The sequence below is a fragment of the Vigna radiata genome, chromosome 1, assembly GCF_000741045.1.
Source record: "Vigna radiata var. radiata cultivar VC1973A chromosome 1, Vradiata_ver6, whole genome shotgun sequence".
Lineage (NCBI taxonomy): Eukaryota > Viridiplantae > Streptophyta > Magnoliopsida > Fabales > Fabaceae > Vigna > Vigna radiata.
Genome location: NC_028351.1, coordinates 99,934 through 116,829, shown reverse-complemented (window position 1 = coordinate 116,829; position 16,896 = coordinate 99,934). Strand labels below are relative to the sequence as shown.

Sequence of the window (16,896 nt, the reverse complement as noted above, 5' to 3'; positions counted from 1 at the left end):
GGCTTTAGAAAGAGATTTGTTAAGAAAATTACAAGCATTAGTGACGACGTAGTTTTCTTGCTACTTAACTACCTATATTTAGCTACGTGTCCTCGTTGTTTCCTCACTAATCTTTCACCAAAACGTTTTGCAAGGGATTAACTATGAATTTTTCCTTTGCAAATACGTAACTTTCTTGTAGTGCACATTATTACCAGTCAATAAAATTTGTATTGTTGATCATACTAATTCAAAAATTCAAATTTCAACTATTAAAAACTTTTTTGTAACTGATTACATGTTATTATGATAATTGATTATCATAATTAATTACAACTTGATTGTAATGGATTACCAATTCAATATTTTGAACCTCATTTTTCAATTAAATCTGATTATTGATTACTTTTGTTGATAATATTTTACTAGTTCAAAAATTTTAATACTTTTGAACATATTATTTCTAGAAAAAAGATTTCATATAATTTCATTTTTAGGTCAACATTTAAAGAAAAACAAGGATTCTTTGAAACATAGATTAAACAAATTTTTTACTTCTTTAATGAATATTTTCTATGGTGGTTGATTTTCATGTTCCTTATTTTTTAAGGCTTGGCATGTTTAAGATGTTTTGGATTGCTTTATATGAAATGTGATTCACGTATGAAATGTTAAGATATTTGTTTTATATCACTACTTTACCCTTCTATTTGTGTGTCTTGTCAGTATGTTCTTCTACGTGATAGTCTTGGCTATGATCATCTGGTGGGTGTGAGCAGAAGGAGACAATGTCTTTGTAGAGTTGGCGTTGAAGAGAGATGTAGCTGATGTTTGGCTTTTTTTCAGATTCAAGGTTTTGCATATAGTTTTGTTTAAAAAGTTTGCATATGAAGTATAATTTATAGTTATATTAGGTGACTCTAATGAAGGTTTATATTTCCTTATCTTGTTAAGTGTTCTATCTTATTAAATACGTGATAACCCCTCTATAGTATTTATACTATGTGAATGAGATGTTACATTTGTGATTTTGCTTTAGTTTCAATCAAATAAATAACCATTGTCATTGTCTATTATCAATTTCTTTAATTACATAAAAAATTATTTTTGATATACAAACAAATTGAAATAATAGTTTAGAATGAAATCTTTCAGTCCTTCAATCACCAACCCGCATAAAAAAATCATACCCATTATCCGCTTCGCTATCTGTTGGATACCCGCATAAAAAAATTCACGGATTTTTTCAAATAACCGTTGGATACTCACAAATATTTTGAAAAAGTTATTTTATTTTTTTAAAAAAATATTTTAGCTTTCCATAACGCATTTTGAAGGAAGTATGGAACATGGACAATCCAAAAGGCTTTCGGCTTTTGAAGGAAGGTCCAACACTCCAAATCCTATCCCAGTGCCAACAAAAAATCTTCCATCCATTAGTATTGAAAATGAAGAAGCAAAAGTCATTATCAGTGAACCCATTTGGAAAATCACTACAACTATGACCATTGTCCATTTCCTACCAATAATATCTTAAGAGTTCTTCCACCACCTAAACTTCCAAATAGAGAAATAATGCTCAATATACCATTGTACTATCTCTTGATTCTTTGCAACTTGCAGAAATCTAAAATTATTGTTGGATTTGACTTATGAAATTCTCGTTTGGTTGTGTTTGGTGTTTAGAGTTTAAAATAAAAAAAGAAGGAAGTGTTTAAGGGATGAAAAGGTTTACAAATATACCTTTATCGCAGACACGCCTAAGCCTTGAGTCACCACTGCCAAGTGCTCGAACGTGAATGCGAGCAGTGCGTTGCCACATCCTTGTCGAAGATCTTATGGTTGGTGGGCTTTTCACGACGAAAGTTTTCATTTTCCATGGATAGATCATCACGATGGGGCAGGCGACAAGAATGGTAGTGGCCTCATCTTCACTGGTGAGCTCAAAGATAACAAATTTGAAAAAAAAAAAAAAACTAAGAATGAAGAAAGAAAGTAGGGAAAGGGAAAAGAGATACTTGAAAGAGAACAATACCATTTTTGGCCAACGGACAATGTCTATTATTTGAGGAGACTCATCTATCAACAACAACTTAAACCCTCAGAGTCTCATATCTAGTAGAAAATGAAAGTGAATAAACACAACGACAAAACAGAAAAAAAAAAAATAAAACCTCCAACAACTTAAACCTAATGAAGGATAAATGTATAATTTTATTTTCTTAATGGATAACGGATACCCACGAGTACGGTTAATACAATATTCGGACTCGACTCGTTAATAAATTGATATCAAATTATACGTTACCCGTTATTTATAGATATTTAATATATTTAATATATATGAATATCAACTACTCCCAACGAATTTTATTCACACGCATCCATAGAGTAGATTTTTTGTTCATCTCTAAGTTTTATAATTGACTTGAAAATCATTTTAATATGTATGATAATATTTTACTAAGCATTTATAATTTACCATCATCTATCGACATTTACAATATATAAAGTAGAGCTTGTTTTTTCCGAAGTGATGGTTGAAAAAGGAAGTAGAAAGCAACTAAGTGCGGTATGTACTGGTAAGTAGGAAAAAAGTGATTGTTGATTTCGACCAAAGCAAAAGAAAGTGATTATTCTAAAATACCATCTTGAGACTAACCCGCAAAACCGTGGGGCGCACACCGAAGAAGACGTCGCGGTCTAATCTTCAGAGTCCAAATCAGTGGGCCCAGCCCACAGTGTCGTTGGGCTCAGGATCTGAAAGCTAAAACCACGCCCAGCGCTAACACTATGTCTTACTAATGCATATATTAACATATAAAAATATAAATATAAATATATATATATATATATATATATATATTCTTTGCATAAAATTGTGATTAAAAAAAAAGATACAAACACTTTAATAAATAACCGCGGTATCTATACCGCTGTAGCTACATCATAACTATTGATAAATACAAACGTAATTTTGAGAAATAAAAACGTAGAATTCAGTTGTGGAAAGGCGCAAAAGTGCTTCTGTTTCTGTGATTCTGTGGGAGTTGGGGAAAGTGGTGGACTCGTGGCGACTTTTAAATTCAACAAACATAAAAATCGCGTAAGGCGTGTTGGGTGCTGTTTGGAAGACAAAAAAACATAGGTTTCTATTGTGCAAAAATAAATAAATAAATAAATAGATACTACCGAGCGTGAGATTGAGACTCTCTCCAACCTAACCTTCCGACTCAGACCGAGGCTGGTGTTGTCCCAATCTAAGGTTTGTTTGTGCTTCCGTTGTCGTGTCTGATTGTTGGTTTTGTTTATTTCAGTTTCATGTGACATATCCATTGATCTGCATGTGCAGAGAAAGGAGTAGCAGTGAAGGAGTGAGCTAGAATGGCGAACATAGACATCGAAGGGATCTTGAAGGAGCTGCCCAATGACGGGCGTGTTCCAAAGACCAAAATAGTGTGTACGTTGGGTCCTGCTTCCCGATCCGTAGAGATGACCGAGAAGCTTCTGAGGGCAGGGATGAACGTTGCTCGTTTCAACTTCTCTCATGGCTCCCACGAATATCATCAGGAAACCCTCAACAATCTCAAAATTGCTATGCACAACACTGGAATACTCTGTGCTGTCATGCTCGACACTAAGGTCATTTCGCCGTTACTTTCCATCGGTTTAATCTTCTGTTATACTACTGTGTGCCCTCTTTGAATTCTTCATTTCCTTTTTTTCGTTGCCGATCATACTTCCTTTCTTCATTCACTATTGAACAAGTGCATTTATTATGCATTTGGGGACACTTCTAAGCTCAACCTTTTTATAGCTTTTATGGAAATTTGGTGGGGGCATTTCTAGAAAGAAATGCGATTCTAAACAATTAAATTGATATTTTTGGTGTTTCAAATCAATTTTTTAGCTTTAAATTGCTATAAAATTGTGGTTGATATGAATGTTTTCCGGCATGTGAGATTCAAGGAGAAATATTATATCTTATGCTCTATGTTGGGAATTGTGTAATGTGTACTATTTTTCTCTACAAATATGCCTTTTAGTTAAAGAGTTTTCAAGCTCAGATTACTTCACTTCCAATTCAGATTCATCCAAAATGTTCAAAATTGAAATCGTTCAAAGCCTAGTTTGCTAATGCTCACCCAGACACTACTTAACTTATAAAATTAGTTATGCATAAAGTTTAACACTTCTCACTATTCATGCAGACATGATTCTCCCATGTCTAGATTCATTGCCTGCTCTAATTTCTTTTAAGTGATCAATGATTTTGGTGATGGAATGGTGGTAAGTGTTAAGTTTGTTGTTTCCATTTATAGTGTCATATATAGCTATTAGCTTGTGGACACAATTTCAAAGTGCCTTTGGCCTTCTTGAATGATTTTTCTAACAAGTGTATTGTATCTTGTTGCTATTAAATGCTTAAATTTGTCGCACTTCTCATGACCAGTTTATGCTCTAGTTTTACATTTTAATGCAGTAGTTATACAGCTTTGTGTTTTTCCCCTGTAAATTTCTTGTTGAGGAGAATATCCTGTTCTTGTCATTGTAAAGTTCTGTTTCTCTTATGATGATGGATTTCTTATTCAATAAATCATTAACATTCCGTGTACATCTGCTATATGCTGTATTACTGCAGGGACCTGAGATTCGGACTGGTTTTCTGAAAGATGGAAAACCTATTCAACTTAAAGAAGGACAAGAAATCACCATAACTACTGATTATGATATTAAGGGGGACACGGAGATGATATCGATGAGTTACAAGAAACTGCCTGTCCACTTGAAGCCTGGAAATACCATACTATGCTCTGATGGGACAATCACTCTCAATGTCCTGTCCTGTGATCCTGATGCTGGTACTGTTAGATGTCGTTGTGAAAACACTGCCACCTTGGGTGAGAGAAAAAATGTTAATCTTCCTGGTGTTGTGGTGGATCTTCCCACACTTACTGAGAAGGATAAGGAAGATATTCTTCAATGGGGTGTACCCAACAAGATTGACATGATTGCTCTTTCGTTTGTTCGGAAAGGCTCAGATCTTGTTAATGTCCGAAAGGTTCTGGGTCCACATGCAAAGAATATTCAGTTAATGTCAAAGGTATTTTTTATTGCATTCTTATGCAATTTCCGTAATAAAAAATCTTGTGCATCTTTCAAAATAAACTAGATGTTTTTTTTATTAGTTGTGATCTATTTTTCCTTTGTGGTTTCTCAGTTGATGTGGAAATAGCTGCGTTTTTTCCTCATCATTCACGATTTGCACATCTACGACAGGAATAGTGTTTGTTGTGTATTGTAAAAGTGTAATTTATATTGGTCAAGTATTTCATAACTAGGAATGATAAGAGGGTGAAACCATGCTTTTTGCCTCCATACCAACCAGTAGTATGCATAGCAGTGATAAAGGAAGAGAATTTTATGTTCTTGTGTGGCAGACTATTTTTACACGCACACACAAATATATATATATATAATGTCTTCTAAGCATGAAGTTCAATTTATTCCATAGTATTCTCTTTTAACACAAGGAGCATGCTTGTTTGGATTTTATATATGTAGTGTTATGTAGTTTTTTTTTTTTTTTTTGCTAGTTCGTCTCTTTCAATTCACAAAACCTGATTTATATTTTATTGATTTATGATATTCCAAGGTTGAGAATCAGGAGGGAGTCCTGAATTTTGATGAAATCCTGCGGGAGACTGATGCATTCATGGTGGCCCGTGGTGATCTTGGAATGGAGATCCCGGTTGAAAAGATTTTTCTGGCACAGAAAATGATGATATACAAGTGTAATCTTGTTGGGAAGCCTGTGGTCACTGCCACCCAAATGCTTGAATCAATGATCAAGTCCCCCAGGCCAACCCGAGCTGAAGCAACTGATGTAGCTAATGCAGTTCTTGATGGAACTGATTGTGTCATGCTTAGTGGTGAAAGTGCTGCCGGGGCTTACCCTGAACTTGCTGTAAAAATCATGTCTCGTATTTGTATTGAAGCAGAATCATCCCTTGACTATGGTGCTATCTTCAAAGAAATGATAAAGTCTACCCCCTTGCCTATGAGTCCACTGGAAAGCCTTGCGTCATCTGCTGTCCGCACAGCTAACAAGGCCAAAGCAAAACTCATTGTTGTGCTGACACGTGGTGGGTCTACAGCCAAATTAGTTGCTAAGTATAGGCCAGCGGTTCCGATATTGTCTGTGGTGGTTCCAGTTTTGACCACAGACTCATTTGATTGGACCTGCAGTGATGAGACGCCAGCAAGGCACAGCTTAATATACAGGGGCTTGATTCCTATATTGGGCGAGGGATCTGCTAAAGCTACTGATGCAGAATCCACAGAGGTGATTCTGGAAGCTGCTCTTAAGTCTGCAACAGAAAGGGGGCTTTGTAAGCCTGGTGATGCTGTTGTTGCGCTGCATCGTATCGGAGCTGCCTCTGTTATAAAGATCTGCATAGTGAAATAAGTAACTCAATATATGCTGATGAGCTGAATGTGTTATTAGCCTGCGTGGCACAAACTGATGCAGGGCTATGTTTTGGCTTTTGTTTGTGAAACTTTTGTGCTGTTTATCCATTATATCATAAAATGGAAGATTTAGTTACGAGCTTTAGATGAAGTGAGTTTTGTTATTCGCTGTTAATACTGCGGAGTACTCTGAAAGAGATATCATGGAAATAAATCAGTATTCTTGCTTTTTAACTACGATTGGTTTTGCTGTGATAGATTCGTCGTTTCATTATCCTCAAAAAAACTGTTGGCTTGGAATGGCAAGTGTTTATTTGAAGTAGGGATGATAAAATGGTTCTGATAACGAAGCTGTACATTTTAGGAATGAACAAGGCAATGCCATTATAAAATTGCCACAAAAATCGAATCAGTAGGTCTTGTATGAAAAACGGTGAACTTCATCGATTTATGTTTGTTTTTGTAAATACAGATAAGCCTCACCTAAATGTTATGATTTACGGGTGAAGTTTCTTAACTGAAGGAAGAAGGGTGAGTTGAGTTTTCTTATACCCAAAGCCATCCATAATGTTTTTTTTTTTTTTTTTCTTGTTTTACACATAAAAAGTTGTCATATAATGTTTACTTTGATACATAAACAATTCAATAGTCGCAGACTTGTTTATCAGTAGGTAAATTATATCATCAACCCAATTTATTATTTTGACACCCGTTCAAAATAAAAGTTTTTCCGTAGTTTTATTTTGAAACCACATCACTAAGCAAATATTATGTCAATTTTATAATTTAATACAAACAAATTTATACCCAAATGCATAATTTCAAACAAAAAAATAAGTTATCATAGTGCTACTGTCTATATTAATAACTTTGTTTAAAAAATTTAACATCAAATTCATGCTACTCTATATATATTTTTTTATTAGAAATATGTTTCATTTTACTCATATATACATCTTAATTTCATTTAGAATATTTTAAATTTAACTTCATTTTTTTTTCATTTCGTCAATACCTTTTCAATATTATTTTGTTTTAAATTATATCTACATATGCTTTGTTGAATTTATTTTATACGGAATCAAATTAAGTCAACATGTCAAAACATTTAACTTTCACAACTATCCGTAATTACACAATTCATTTTAATATAATATATAGTTGAGAAGTTTAATTATAAATTTTAATCATATAACAATATTATTTTATCATATATCAATAATCAATTATTAGGCTAATTTTATAATTTAAAGCAAAGAAATTTATATCCAAATATTATTTTTTTAGTTTTATTATTATTAGTTGTTGTATTATTATTATTATGATTATTAATATTATTATTCGTATAGTTCAGTATTATTATTATTATTGATATTATTACTTGTCTGGTAAAAAAAATATTGTTTTTGTCTGGTCCGCTACAAAAAGAGACGATAAGCATTTGAGAAGCAGAGGGAGAGAGATGGCGTATGGATGTTGTTGCCGGTGGCAGTGGTTGGAGGCCAAATCCATGGGATTGGGATGTTGCTACTCTTCCTCAGCTGCTAGGACCAACACGAGTCCGAGTTTTCGTCTTCGTCTTTGTTCTCCTCCTCGTCCCGTCTCTGTCACTGTCTCTGTCTCTGGTCTCTCCGATGGGAACCCTCACACTGGCAGTGACCGAGAGGACATAAAAGGGTCGGGAACTTCCGCAAGAGGTCGCAGACTGCTTAAAGTTCGTGAAGAGAAACAGAAGCGTGAATACGAGCGGCTCCACAACTACCCTGCTTGGGCAAAGTAACCGTCTTTCTCTTCATTCCTCCATCAGCGATGCTTCTTCTATTTATTAATTGATGCTCTGCTTTGCCTTCAGAGTCCTCGAAAATGCCTGCAAAGACGATGAAGAACTCCGTGGCGTTCTTGGAGATAGTATTGGCAACCCTGAACTCATGAGGAAACGGGTGGAAGATAGGGTTCGAAGGAAGGGTCGAGACTTTCAAAAGTCAAAAACAGGATCCGTCCTTGCTTTCAAAGTCACCTTCAGAAAGTAAACAAACATCATCTTTTTCCCTTTCTCTTCTCCTCCCCTCTTCACTCTTAAACCATACTTGCATTTCCATAATTTCTGTGTGTTTATCAAAACCTATTTTCAATTAGCTCTGCATTCCCTCTTTCAGCTTCAATCCAACTGATTCATATATCTGGTTTGAATTGTATGGACCACCATCAGATCGGGATGTTAATCTAATCGGTAATGTAAGTGTTTAGTTTAGACTTTTAGACTTTTAGCTTTTAATATGTAGTTATATTTATTCATAAAAAATTTATGTATTCTTCATGTAAAATGCAGGTTATTCAATCATGGTATGTCATGGGTCGCCTTGGTGCCTACAATTCATCAAATTTGCAGGTGAGCCATGTTCACTTCTTCAGCTTTCTGTTGCTGTCTCATAATAATTTAGTGTTGGCACCATCTTTTATATTTATCGCAAGATAGAAAACAAAACACAAAGAATAATGCGCAGGAGAAGATGGAACTGTGATTCCCAATCCCGATGATTTCAGTGTATTTATTTACAAATGCGTGCTTGGAGCTCGATGAAATACATACAAATACTAAAATATCTCTCGGAGTAATGTTTTTATTAATTGAATCGTAATCTTTATGTTTGTCCAGTATTGTCCATTTGAAATCCCTATTATTCTTTATGTTAGAGCTTCAAAAATCAATGTAAATAGAAGAATTACATCGGTCTTATGATTGCACATACCATTATATTTTACTTAGTATTGGAGCGTGGTTCCATCCACCATGATCTATATCCACTGTGCCATGTTCTAAAAAATATAGAACTCACTTTTGTTTGTCTTCTCTACATGGTATTTCTGTTCTAGCGTGTTCTATTCTTGATTTAGTTTTTTTCTTTGCTTTGGATTAGCTTGTTCCTGAGTAGATCATTGTATTTTGTGCATTTAAGTCTTCTTCCCTATTTGATTTGGTTTTATTTTTCAATTGCCTATTGATGTAAACCACATTTGCACATGGGTTGATTTAAGATCTTTAGGGTTAGAACCTTAGAGGAAATATGGAAAATTAGAGAGAAGGTGGATTAGAAAGTTGCTGAAATTCCAGGTTGGATAGTAATTAAGAAACATCGATATCTCAAGCTATAAAACTCCAATTGAGATGATTCCAAAACGAGGGGAAAGTTTGCGTTTTGAACTTCAATTTAGCTTTCGGAATCACATAAATTGGGCAAATAGATCGAGAGATATGATCACAAGATAATTCTGGACAGAAGGGAGTTTCTGAATTTCGGGTGAAGAAGGAAAAAGAGGTAAATATGAAAAATGAAAGAAAAGAATCACTCTTTCCAACGGAAGCAAAACACAAAGGATGAGAAAGTCCTTTGATCCAGTTAAGAGGTTCTTAAATCACTCAAGAACATAGAAAAATCACTCTCACTAAAATAAAATAAAAGAGATAAACTCTAATTTTCTAAATAAAACTTAACTTGTTTCATTGATAAAAATGGTTCAGTTTATATAGAAACTTTAGCCATCAAAATTATAAAGGATTTATTAATTGCAATTACGTTCTACTTAAGTTAATAATGATCCATTTAAACTAATAATGATCTTACTACTTAATGGCTGATTGCAACTAAAATTGTGGCATGAAATGTAAGCTCTGCCATATTATGGTTGTTGCCCTGAAACTCGGAAACCCGAAAACTCTGAAACCTTGCAACCCTGAAAACTTGAAAACCCTGAAACACCTTAACTCCAAAGCCCTGAAACCTTGAAGCCCTAAAACCATTAAAACCTGAAACCTTGAAACCATGAAACCTAGAAACACTGACACCCTAAAACCTACACTCCTAAATCCTCCCTAAATCTTGGAATACTTGAACCTTGAAATCTTGAAATCCTAAAACGCTGAAACAATAAAACCCAAAAACCCTCAAAATCCTAAAATCTTGAAACCATAAACTCTAAAAATCATAAATTATAAACGTAAAGCCCTGAAATCTTGAAACCTCAAAACTCTGAAATACCAAAACCCCGAACCACTGAACCCCTTAATTCTTGAAAGCCTAATCCCTGAATCCCTAAATCCTAAACCTTAAATGTAAAACCCTGAAATCGTAAAATCCTAAAATCTTAAAATCTTGAAACCCTACACCCCACAATTCTTGAAACCCCGAAATCCTAAACGTAAAACCCTTAAACCTTGAAATCCTGAAACTCAGAAATTTCGAAACCCTAAAATATCAAAACCCTAAATTTTCGAATCCTTAAAACCCTGAAAGCTTAAAAACCTAAACCCTAAATGTAAAACCCTGAAGCCTTGTAATCCTAAAAACCAAAAATCTTAAAACTCTCAAAGCCCGAAGCTCAAAAACCTTGAAACCAGAGCCTGAAATTAAAACCCTAAAATTGTGAAACCCTGGAACATTGAAACCCTAAATCCTGAAATCCTAAAATTCTAAAATCTAGAGTTCCTAAAACCTTGAAACCCCAAAACACTAAACCATAAACTTCGAGACTCCTAATCTCTAAATCTTAAACGTAACACCCTGAAATTTTGAAACCTGTAAATTTTGAAACCTCAACTTTGAAATTCATAATCCCCAAAAACTAAAACCTTAATCATAAAATCCTGAAATCTTCAAATTTTGAAACCCAGAAACCATAAATCTCTTAAACTCTGGAATCCTGAAACCATAAAATCATGAAAAACGAAATCCAGAAACTCAGAAACCTTGAAACTCTGAATCTCTGAAACTACTAGCGTAAAACCATGAAACCCTAAAATCTTTAAACCCAAAACCTTAACACCTCAAAACTTCAAAATCTCGAAATCCTAAAACCCTGAATCTCCAAAATCCTAAATCATAAACGTAAAATCTTGAAACCTTGAAACATTAAAACCCTGAAACTCTAAATCCATGAAACTCTAAACGTAAAACCCTGAACCTTGATATCATGAAACTCCGAACCTAAAGCCCCGAAATAAAATAAAAAAACCCGAAATTCCCAAAACTCTAAATGTAAAGTCTTGAAATTGTTAAACCATAAACTTTATACTTCGAAATCCCGAAACCTCGAAACCATGAAACTCTAAGACTCTAAAATTCTAAACCCTAAATCTTGAAACACTGAAATCCTGCAATCCTGAATTTTCAAAACCTTAAATCTTAAACTCTAAATTATAAACGTTAAACTTGAAACCTTGAAACCACGAAACATGGAAACTTGTGAATCCTAAAACTTTGAAACCTTGAAATACACTCTGAAAGCCCTACCCTAAAATCTTGATACCAAGAGAACCCTAAAACCCTGAAACACAAACTTTGAAACCCTTAAACACTGAAATCCTAAACTACTCAAACCCTTAATTTCCAAAACCCAAAACCTTAAACCGTAGACCTTAAACGTAAAACCATGAAACACCGAAATCCTAAAGCCCATAAATCTCGAAACCTGAAAATCTCGAAATCCTGAAATCTCAAAAATTTTGAATCCTTGAAACTCTAATGCCTGAAAATCCTAAAACTTTAAAATTTGAAACTATGAAATCTCAAAACCTTAAAATCTCGAACATTGAAACCTTGAAACCCTGATATCTCGAAATCTTGAAACTTCGAAACCTTGAAACCATGAATACCTAAATCCCTAGTCGTGAAACGCTGAAACCATGTAACCAAAAAATCCCAAAACTCCAAAACCTTGATACCCCGAAACACTGAAAATACGAAACTCTAAAACCTTGAAAACCCAAAGCCTTAGAACCTTGAAACCTTGAAATCCCTTAACCTTAAAACTCTGAAATCCTGAAACCCCAAATCCTAATCCTAAATCCTAAATCTTAAGTGTAACCCCTGAAACTCTAAAACCTCGAAACCCTTAAATCATGAAATCCCGAAACCTTGAAATCCTGAAACCATACAAACCTGAAAACTTGACACTCCAAAACCTCAAAAGTTCAAAATCTTGAATCTTTGAAACCTTGCACTCTAAACATAAAATCCTTGTTAGAAGTGGACTTTAAGCCTAACTCAACCCCACAAAACCGGCTTGTAGGGTGAGGTTTGCACCCACTTATATACACTTAAATGGCCACATCTCTAGTCGATGTGGGACTTCCAACACACCCCCCTCATCCCCCTCACGCCGAGGTATATACATCTTGAGCATGGGATTAGACTTTTTAATGGGTGGTCCGATAGCGGCCCGATAACGGGTGGAACAACATGCCCAACGACAATAGAAATCGCTAGGATGGGCTTCAATCATGGCTCTGATACCATGTTAGAAGTGGACTTTAAGCCTAACTCAACCCCACAAAACCGGCTTGTAGGGTGAGGTTTGCACCCACTTATATACACTTAAATGGCCACATCTCTAGTCGATGTGGGACTTCCAACAATCCTAAACCTCTTAAATCCTGAAACCTTGAAATTCTGAAACCTGAAACCATGAAACCCCGAAACATTGAAACCCTGAATGCAAAACCCTTAAACACTGAAACTATGAAACCCCAAAACCCTGAAACAATGAAACTCCGAAACCTCGAAGCCTTAAAATGCTAAAACCTCGAAACCTGAAACCCTAAACCTGAAATCCTAAACCCCAAAATCTTGAAACCCAAAAAGCTCGGAAATCCAAATAACCCGAAAAATCCTAAACCTAAAACCTTGAAAACCTGAAACCCCAAAACTGCGAAATCTTGGAACCCTGAATCCCTGAAACCATGAAACCTTGAAATCATGAAATCCTAAAACTTTAAACCCATAAACCCTTAAACCAAAGGGCCAAAACCATAAAGGTAAATTCAAGACACCTTGAAATCCTGAAACCTTGACACCCTGAAATCCAAAACGCCAAAACTTTGAAACTCCCAAACCTTGAAACTTTGAAATCTTAAAATTCTGAAACCTCGAAACCTTGAAACCCTATAACCATGTAACCTTGAAAACCTGTAAGCTTAAAACCACGAAATCCTGAAACCCCCCTAAACCCCGAATCATTGAATCCATAAATTCCTAAAATCACGAAACCCCAAAAATTTAAAACACTGAAAACTTTCAACCCAAAACCCAAAACCATAAAGGTAAAATCGAGAAACCCTGAAACCTTGACACTAAAATTCGAAAACCTAGAAACCATGAACCAGAAATTCTAAAACCCAGAAATCTTTAAACCCCGAAACCTTGAAAGTCTGAAACCTCGAAACCCTAAAACCTTGGAATCCTAAAATCCCGAGACCCTGAAATCTTGAAACCTCGGAACACTGAAACCTTATACTAAAACCCCAAAACCTTGAAACTCTAAAACCTTGAAACCCTGAAACTAAGAAATGTCGAGACCCTGAAATACCAAAAGCCTTTATCCCTGAAACCCCGAAATAGTGGAACCTTGAAAACCCTAAATCCTAGATCACGAATCCACGAAACCCTGACTAAAACCCCTAAAACCCGAAACTCCAAAACCTTGAAACCATGAATCCTTGAAACCCTAAACATAAAACCTTGAAACCTTAAACCCCTGAAACCTTAAATCACTGAAATCCTAAAACCCCAAATCCCCAAAATCTAAAAATTCTGAAAACCTAAAACCCCAAAACACTGAAACTTTGAAATCCCTAAACCCTAAACTCCGAAACTCAGAAACCTTAAAACCCTAAAACCCTGAATCCCCGAAACCCTAAATTATAAACATAAAACGCTGAAACCTCGAATTCCTGAAATCCTAAAACCCTGAAATCCCAAAACCTAGAAACTCTAAAACCCCGAAACACTGAAACTCCGAAACTCTAAACCCTAAACCCCGAAACACTGAAATTCCAAAATGCCTAAATTCTAAACCTTAAATTCCAAAACTCTGAATTCTTGTAACCCCGAAACCTTGAAACTTTGAAACCGTGAAACCTTGAAATCATGAATCCCTGAAATCCTAAACCTTAAACGTAAAACCCTGAAACCCCGAAACTCTGAAACCCTATAACCCAAAATCCTAAAACACTGAAAGGCTTATAGGGTAGCGAGATTTGCTCCAAGAGTACCCTTTTAAATTCAACATGTTATCATTGTTGATTCACTACTTGAATCACCCTTCAACTATCATTTTGACGTGAATGAATGGGTGAGAAAGTAAATGCTAGGTTGTTGCTTGGAAGCAACACATTCTAATGTTAGATTGTTACATTGCTTGTGGTATGTAGTATAAACTAAGCAAAGGTTCTCAATTCTTTTAAACGAGTGTGGGTAAAGAAGTTAGCTAACAAGAGGAGGAGAATTGTTTGCAGCATGAAATGTAAGCTCTGGCACATTATGGTAGTTGAGCATCTGACAATGCATGCTCGCACATTAGCAGTATTTGGCTTGAATATTAGTGCTTGAATCTCTATTGCCAATAAGATCTCTTCGTATACAATAAATTATTAGGGATAATTTTCTTTGTCTGTATACAAAACAGCTAGGAATAAATACTGAAGATTATTAGTGATCAGTTCCTTACACACTCGTTTATTGGTTGAAATATATAGGAAACTAAGAAATCACCAATGGCACTCGTGACTATTGGTGGAGTAAGTCTCATAGTTTCAACAAAAAAATCATCTAATAGTAAAGAATAGGTTTCAAAGAGTATTAGAAAGTATATTACTAATTTTTTAGTAAATTATTTTTATATCAACTTTCTTATATCCCTAATGGAAGAAGCACTTTTAATTTATACACAAACAAGGACAATTTATATGATTTTGTTGTTTGGAACTCGTCAATTTTAGCTTAGTGCAAGAGGCTATGGCAATGATATGCCTGCATGAGCTGAGTCATGGCACTGTCTTCTATATCTAGCTTCCTACTTGAACCTTTACATTCTAACAAGAACTGAATTATCTTGAATTGATGACAGATGACAAATTCATCAATGGAGTTTGATCCACTATATGATGCAGATAAGGGTTTCAAAGTTATGCCATCATCTTTCCATGATATCAGTGATATTGAGTTCCAGGACAACTGGGGTCGTGTTTGGTATTAACGCTAGAACTCAGCTCTTTAAAAATGAAATAAAAAAACCTTGTTTTACAAGGAACTCATCTAAGTATAAATTGAAATGTTAGCAAAGTCTCTTTAATCACATGCAGCTTATTATAGTATCTAAAAACTTAAAGTCGTAAACAGAATTATTTAAATGCACGGAGAGCACATTAAAAAATCCCAAAAAAATATAAAGAAGTGAAATTTTGAAGTTAATGTGTAATGATCAACTCAAACAAAAAAACTTGTAAAAAAATAGTCAAACAAAACCATTATCGTAAAATAAAATATCTGTCGTCAAATGAATCAAGATTTCTGTTGGCACAAAACATATTTAAGCTTTATACATATATCTTACAGGGTGGACTTGGGAACATCTGATTATTTTGCAATTGATGTACTTCTCAACTGCCTAACTGGCTTGAGCTCGGAGTAAGTTTGAATACTAAACTTTTTGTGACTAAATTGAGGATACTTGTATTACAAATGTGTTTGTCTTGTTAGTTGTTTTATAAAAGCTACTGTGAGTAACCTTTTTCTGAATGTCAGATATCTTGGAATCCAACAAATTGTTTTTGGTGGTCGCCGCATGGGTGATTGGGAAGAGGGGATGACAAGCCCTGAATATGGTTACAAATACTTCAAAATTTAAACTGGAACTCCTTGCAGTTGACTACACTCAGTTTGGTTCAAAATGGGTTGTAACATATGTGCATACGGAAAGGTAAATTTTTTGGGTGAGTTTAACTTTACGGTCATTATTTTTATTTGGTATTCATGTCATTCACTCGCACTTTAGGGTGAGTTTAAGCTACTCAGGCTGTGCCTGTTAGAGGAGGTATTGCCCAAGTGGAAAATGGCATTGCTCTTTAGAGTATCTGTAATTTCATTACTAAGAAGCGGAAGCATGGTCTGGTTGTATTTGACATAGTATGCGCGAAAGAATGATGGTATGGTACACTGCAAGAGACAGTTTGACGTAATTTGACAGAGGAATGTCATGCATCCTCCTATTTTTAGTTAAACTTTCTCAGGTATATACTACTCTTCAAAAAGTATGATTACGCAACTTAACTGGGAGACAAAAATTTGCTCCTAGATTTAAAATTAAGTTATACTTGAAAAGAACATTTTTCAGTGATCAACCAATAAATAATTTTATTTGAACGAACATTTCTCTTTTGGCTTCAAAACTTTTTTCCCGAGTAAGAATTTCATTGCGTAGTATCCACTTCCTCTGGTATCTGTCTATTCTATCCGATGTCTTTTTCGATAAAAGAACTCCCAACTTTACTCAACATTAAAAATTCCAAGCAATACAAATTCTTAACACATTTTCTATTGTGGAATCAAACTCTAACTGTCTTCAATGATTAGTTTGTACAAGTTTAGACTGAGTCCGTTTTTAAATAGCCTA

At 34.8% G+C, this 16,896-nt stretch overlaps 2 protein-coding genes across 3 annotated transcripts; both read left to right on the top strand.

The window, feature by feature from the left end:
- The first annotated feature begins 2,994 nt into the window (after positions 1-2,994).
- On the top strand, positions 2,995-6,687 carry LOC106772826 (pyruvate kinase, cytosolic isozyme). The gene is made up of 4 exons (XM_014659435.2): positions 2,995-3,244; positions 3,332-3,621; positions 4,622-5,083; positions 5,636-6,687. Exons 2-4 carry the CDS (start codon positions 3,364-3,366, stop codon positions 6,446-6,448), a joined length of 1,533 nt encoding a protein of 510 aa, XP_014514921.1. The 5' UTR covers positions 2,995-3,244; positions 3,332-3,363; the 3' UTR covers positions 6,449-6,687.
- Positions 6,688-7,868: 1,181 nt separating this feature from the next.
- Positions 7,869-16,504, top strand: LOC106774780. 2 transcript variants are annotated; one of them, XR_001376779.2, is made up of 8 exons: positions 7,869-8,226; positions 8,303-8,476; positions 8,607-8,685; positions 8,780-8,839; positions 15,352-15,473; positions 15,840-15,911; positions 16,029-16,203; positions 16,279-16,504. XR_001376779.2 is itself a non-coding variant. In XM_014661820.2 (7 exons), exons 1-7 carry the CDS (start codon positions 7,913-7,915, stop codon positions 16,129-16,131), a joined length of 924 nt encoding a protein of 307 aa, XP_014517306.1. In that variant the 5' UTR covers positions 7,869-7,912; the 3' UTR covers positions 16,132-16,504. The 2 variants fall into 2 exon arrangements, 1 of the variants encoding a protein (XP_014517306.1); XM_014661820.2 differs by having other exon boundaries at positions 16,029-16,504.
- Positions 16,505-16,896: the final 392 nt, after the last annotated feature.

Coding starts and splice junctions, on each gene's coding strand:
- LOC106774780 (XM_014661820.2), top strand. CDS start 7,913: ATGGCGTATGGATGTTGTTGCCGGTGGCAGTGGTTGGAGGCCAAATCC. Junction 8,686..8,779: donor ATGTTAATCTAATCGGTAAT/GTAAGTGTTTAG, acceptor TGTAAAATGCAG/GTTATTCAATCATGGTATGT. Junction 15,912..16,028: donor CTAACTGGCTTGAGCTCGGA/GTAAGTTTGAAT, acceptor TCTGAATGTCAG/ATATCTTGGAATCCAACAAA.
- LOC106772826 (XM_014659435.2), top strand. CDS start 3,364: ATGGCGAACATAGACATCGAAGGGATCTTGAAGGAGCTGCCCAATGAC. Junction 3,622..4,621: donor CTGTCATGCTCGACACTAAG/GTCATTTCGCCG, acceptor GTATTACTGCAG/GGACCTGAGATTCGGACTGG. Junction 5,084..5,635: donor ATATTCAGTTAATGTCAAAG/GTATTTTTTATT, acceptor TGATATTCCAAG/GTTGAGAATCAGGAGGGAGT.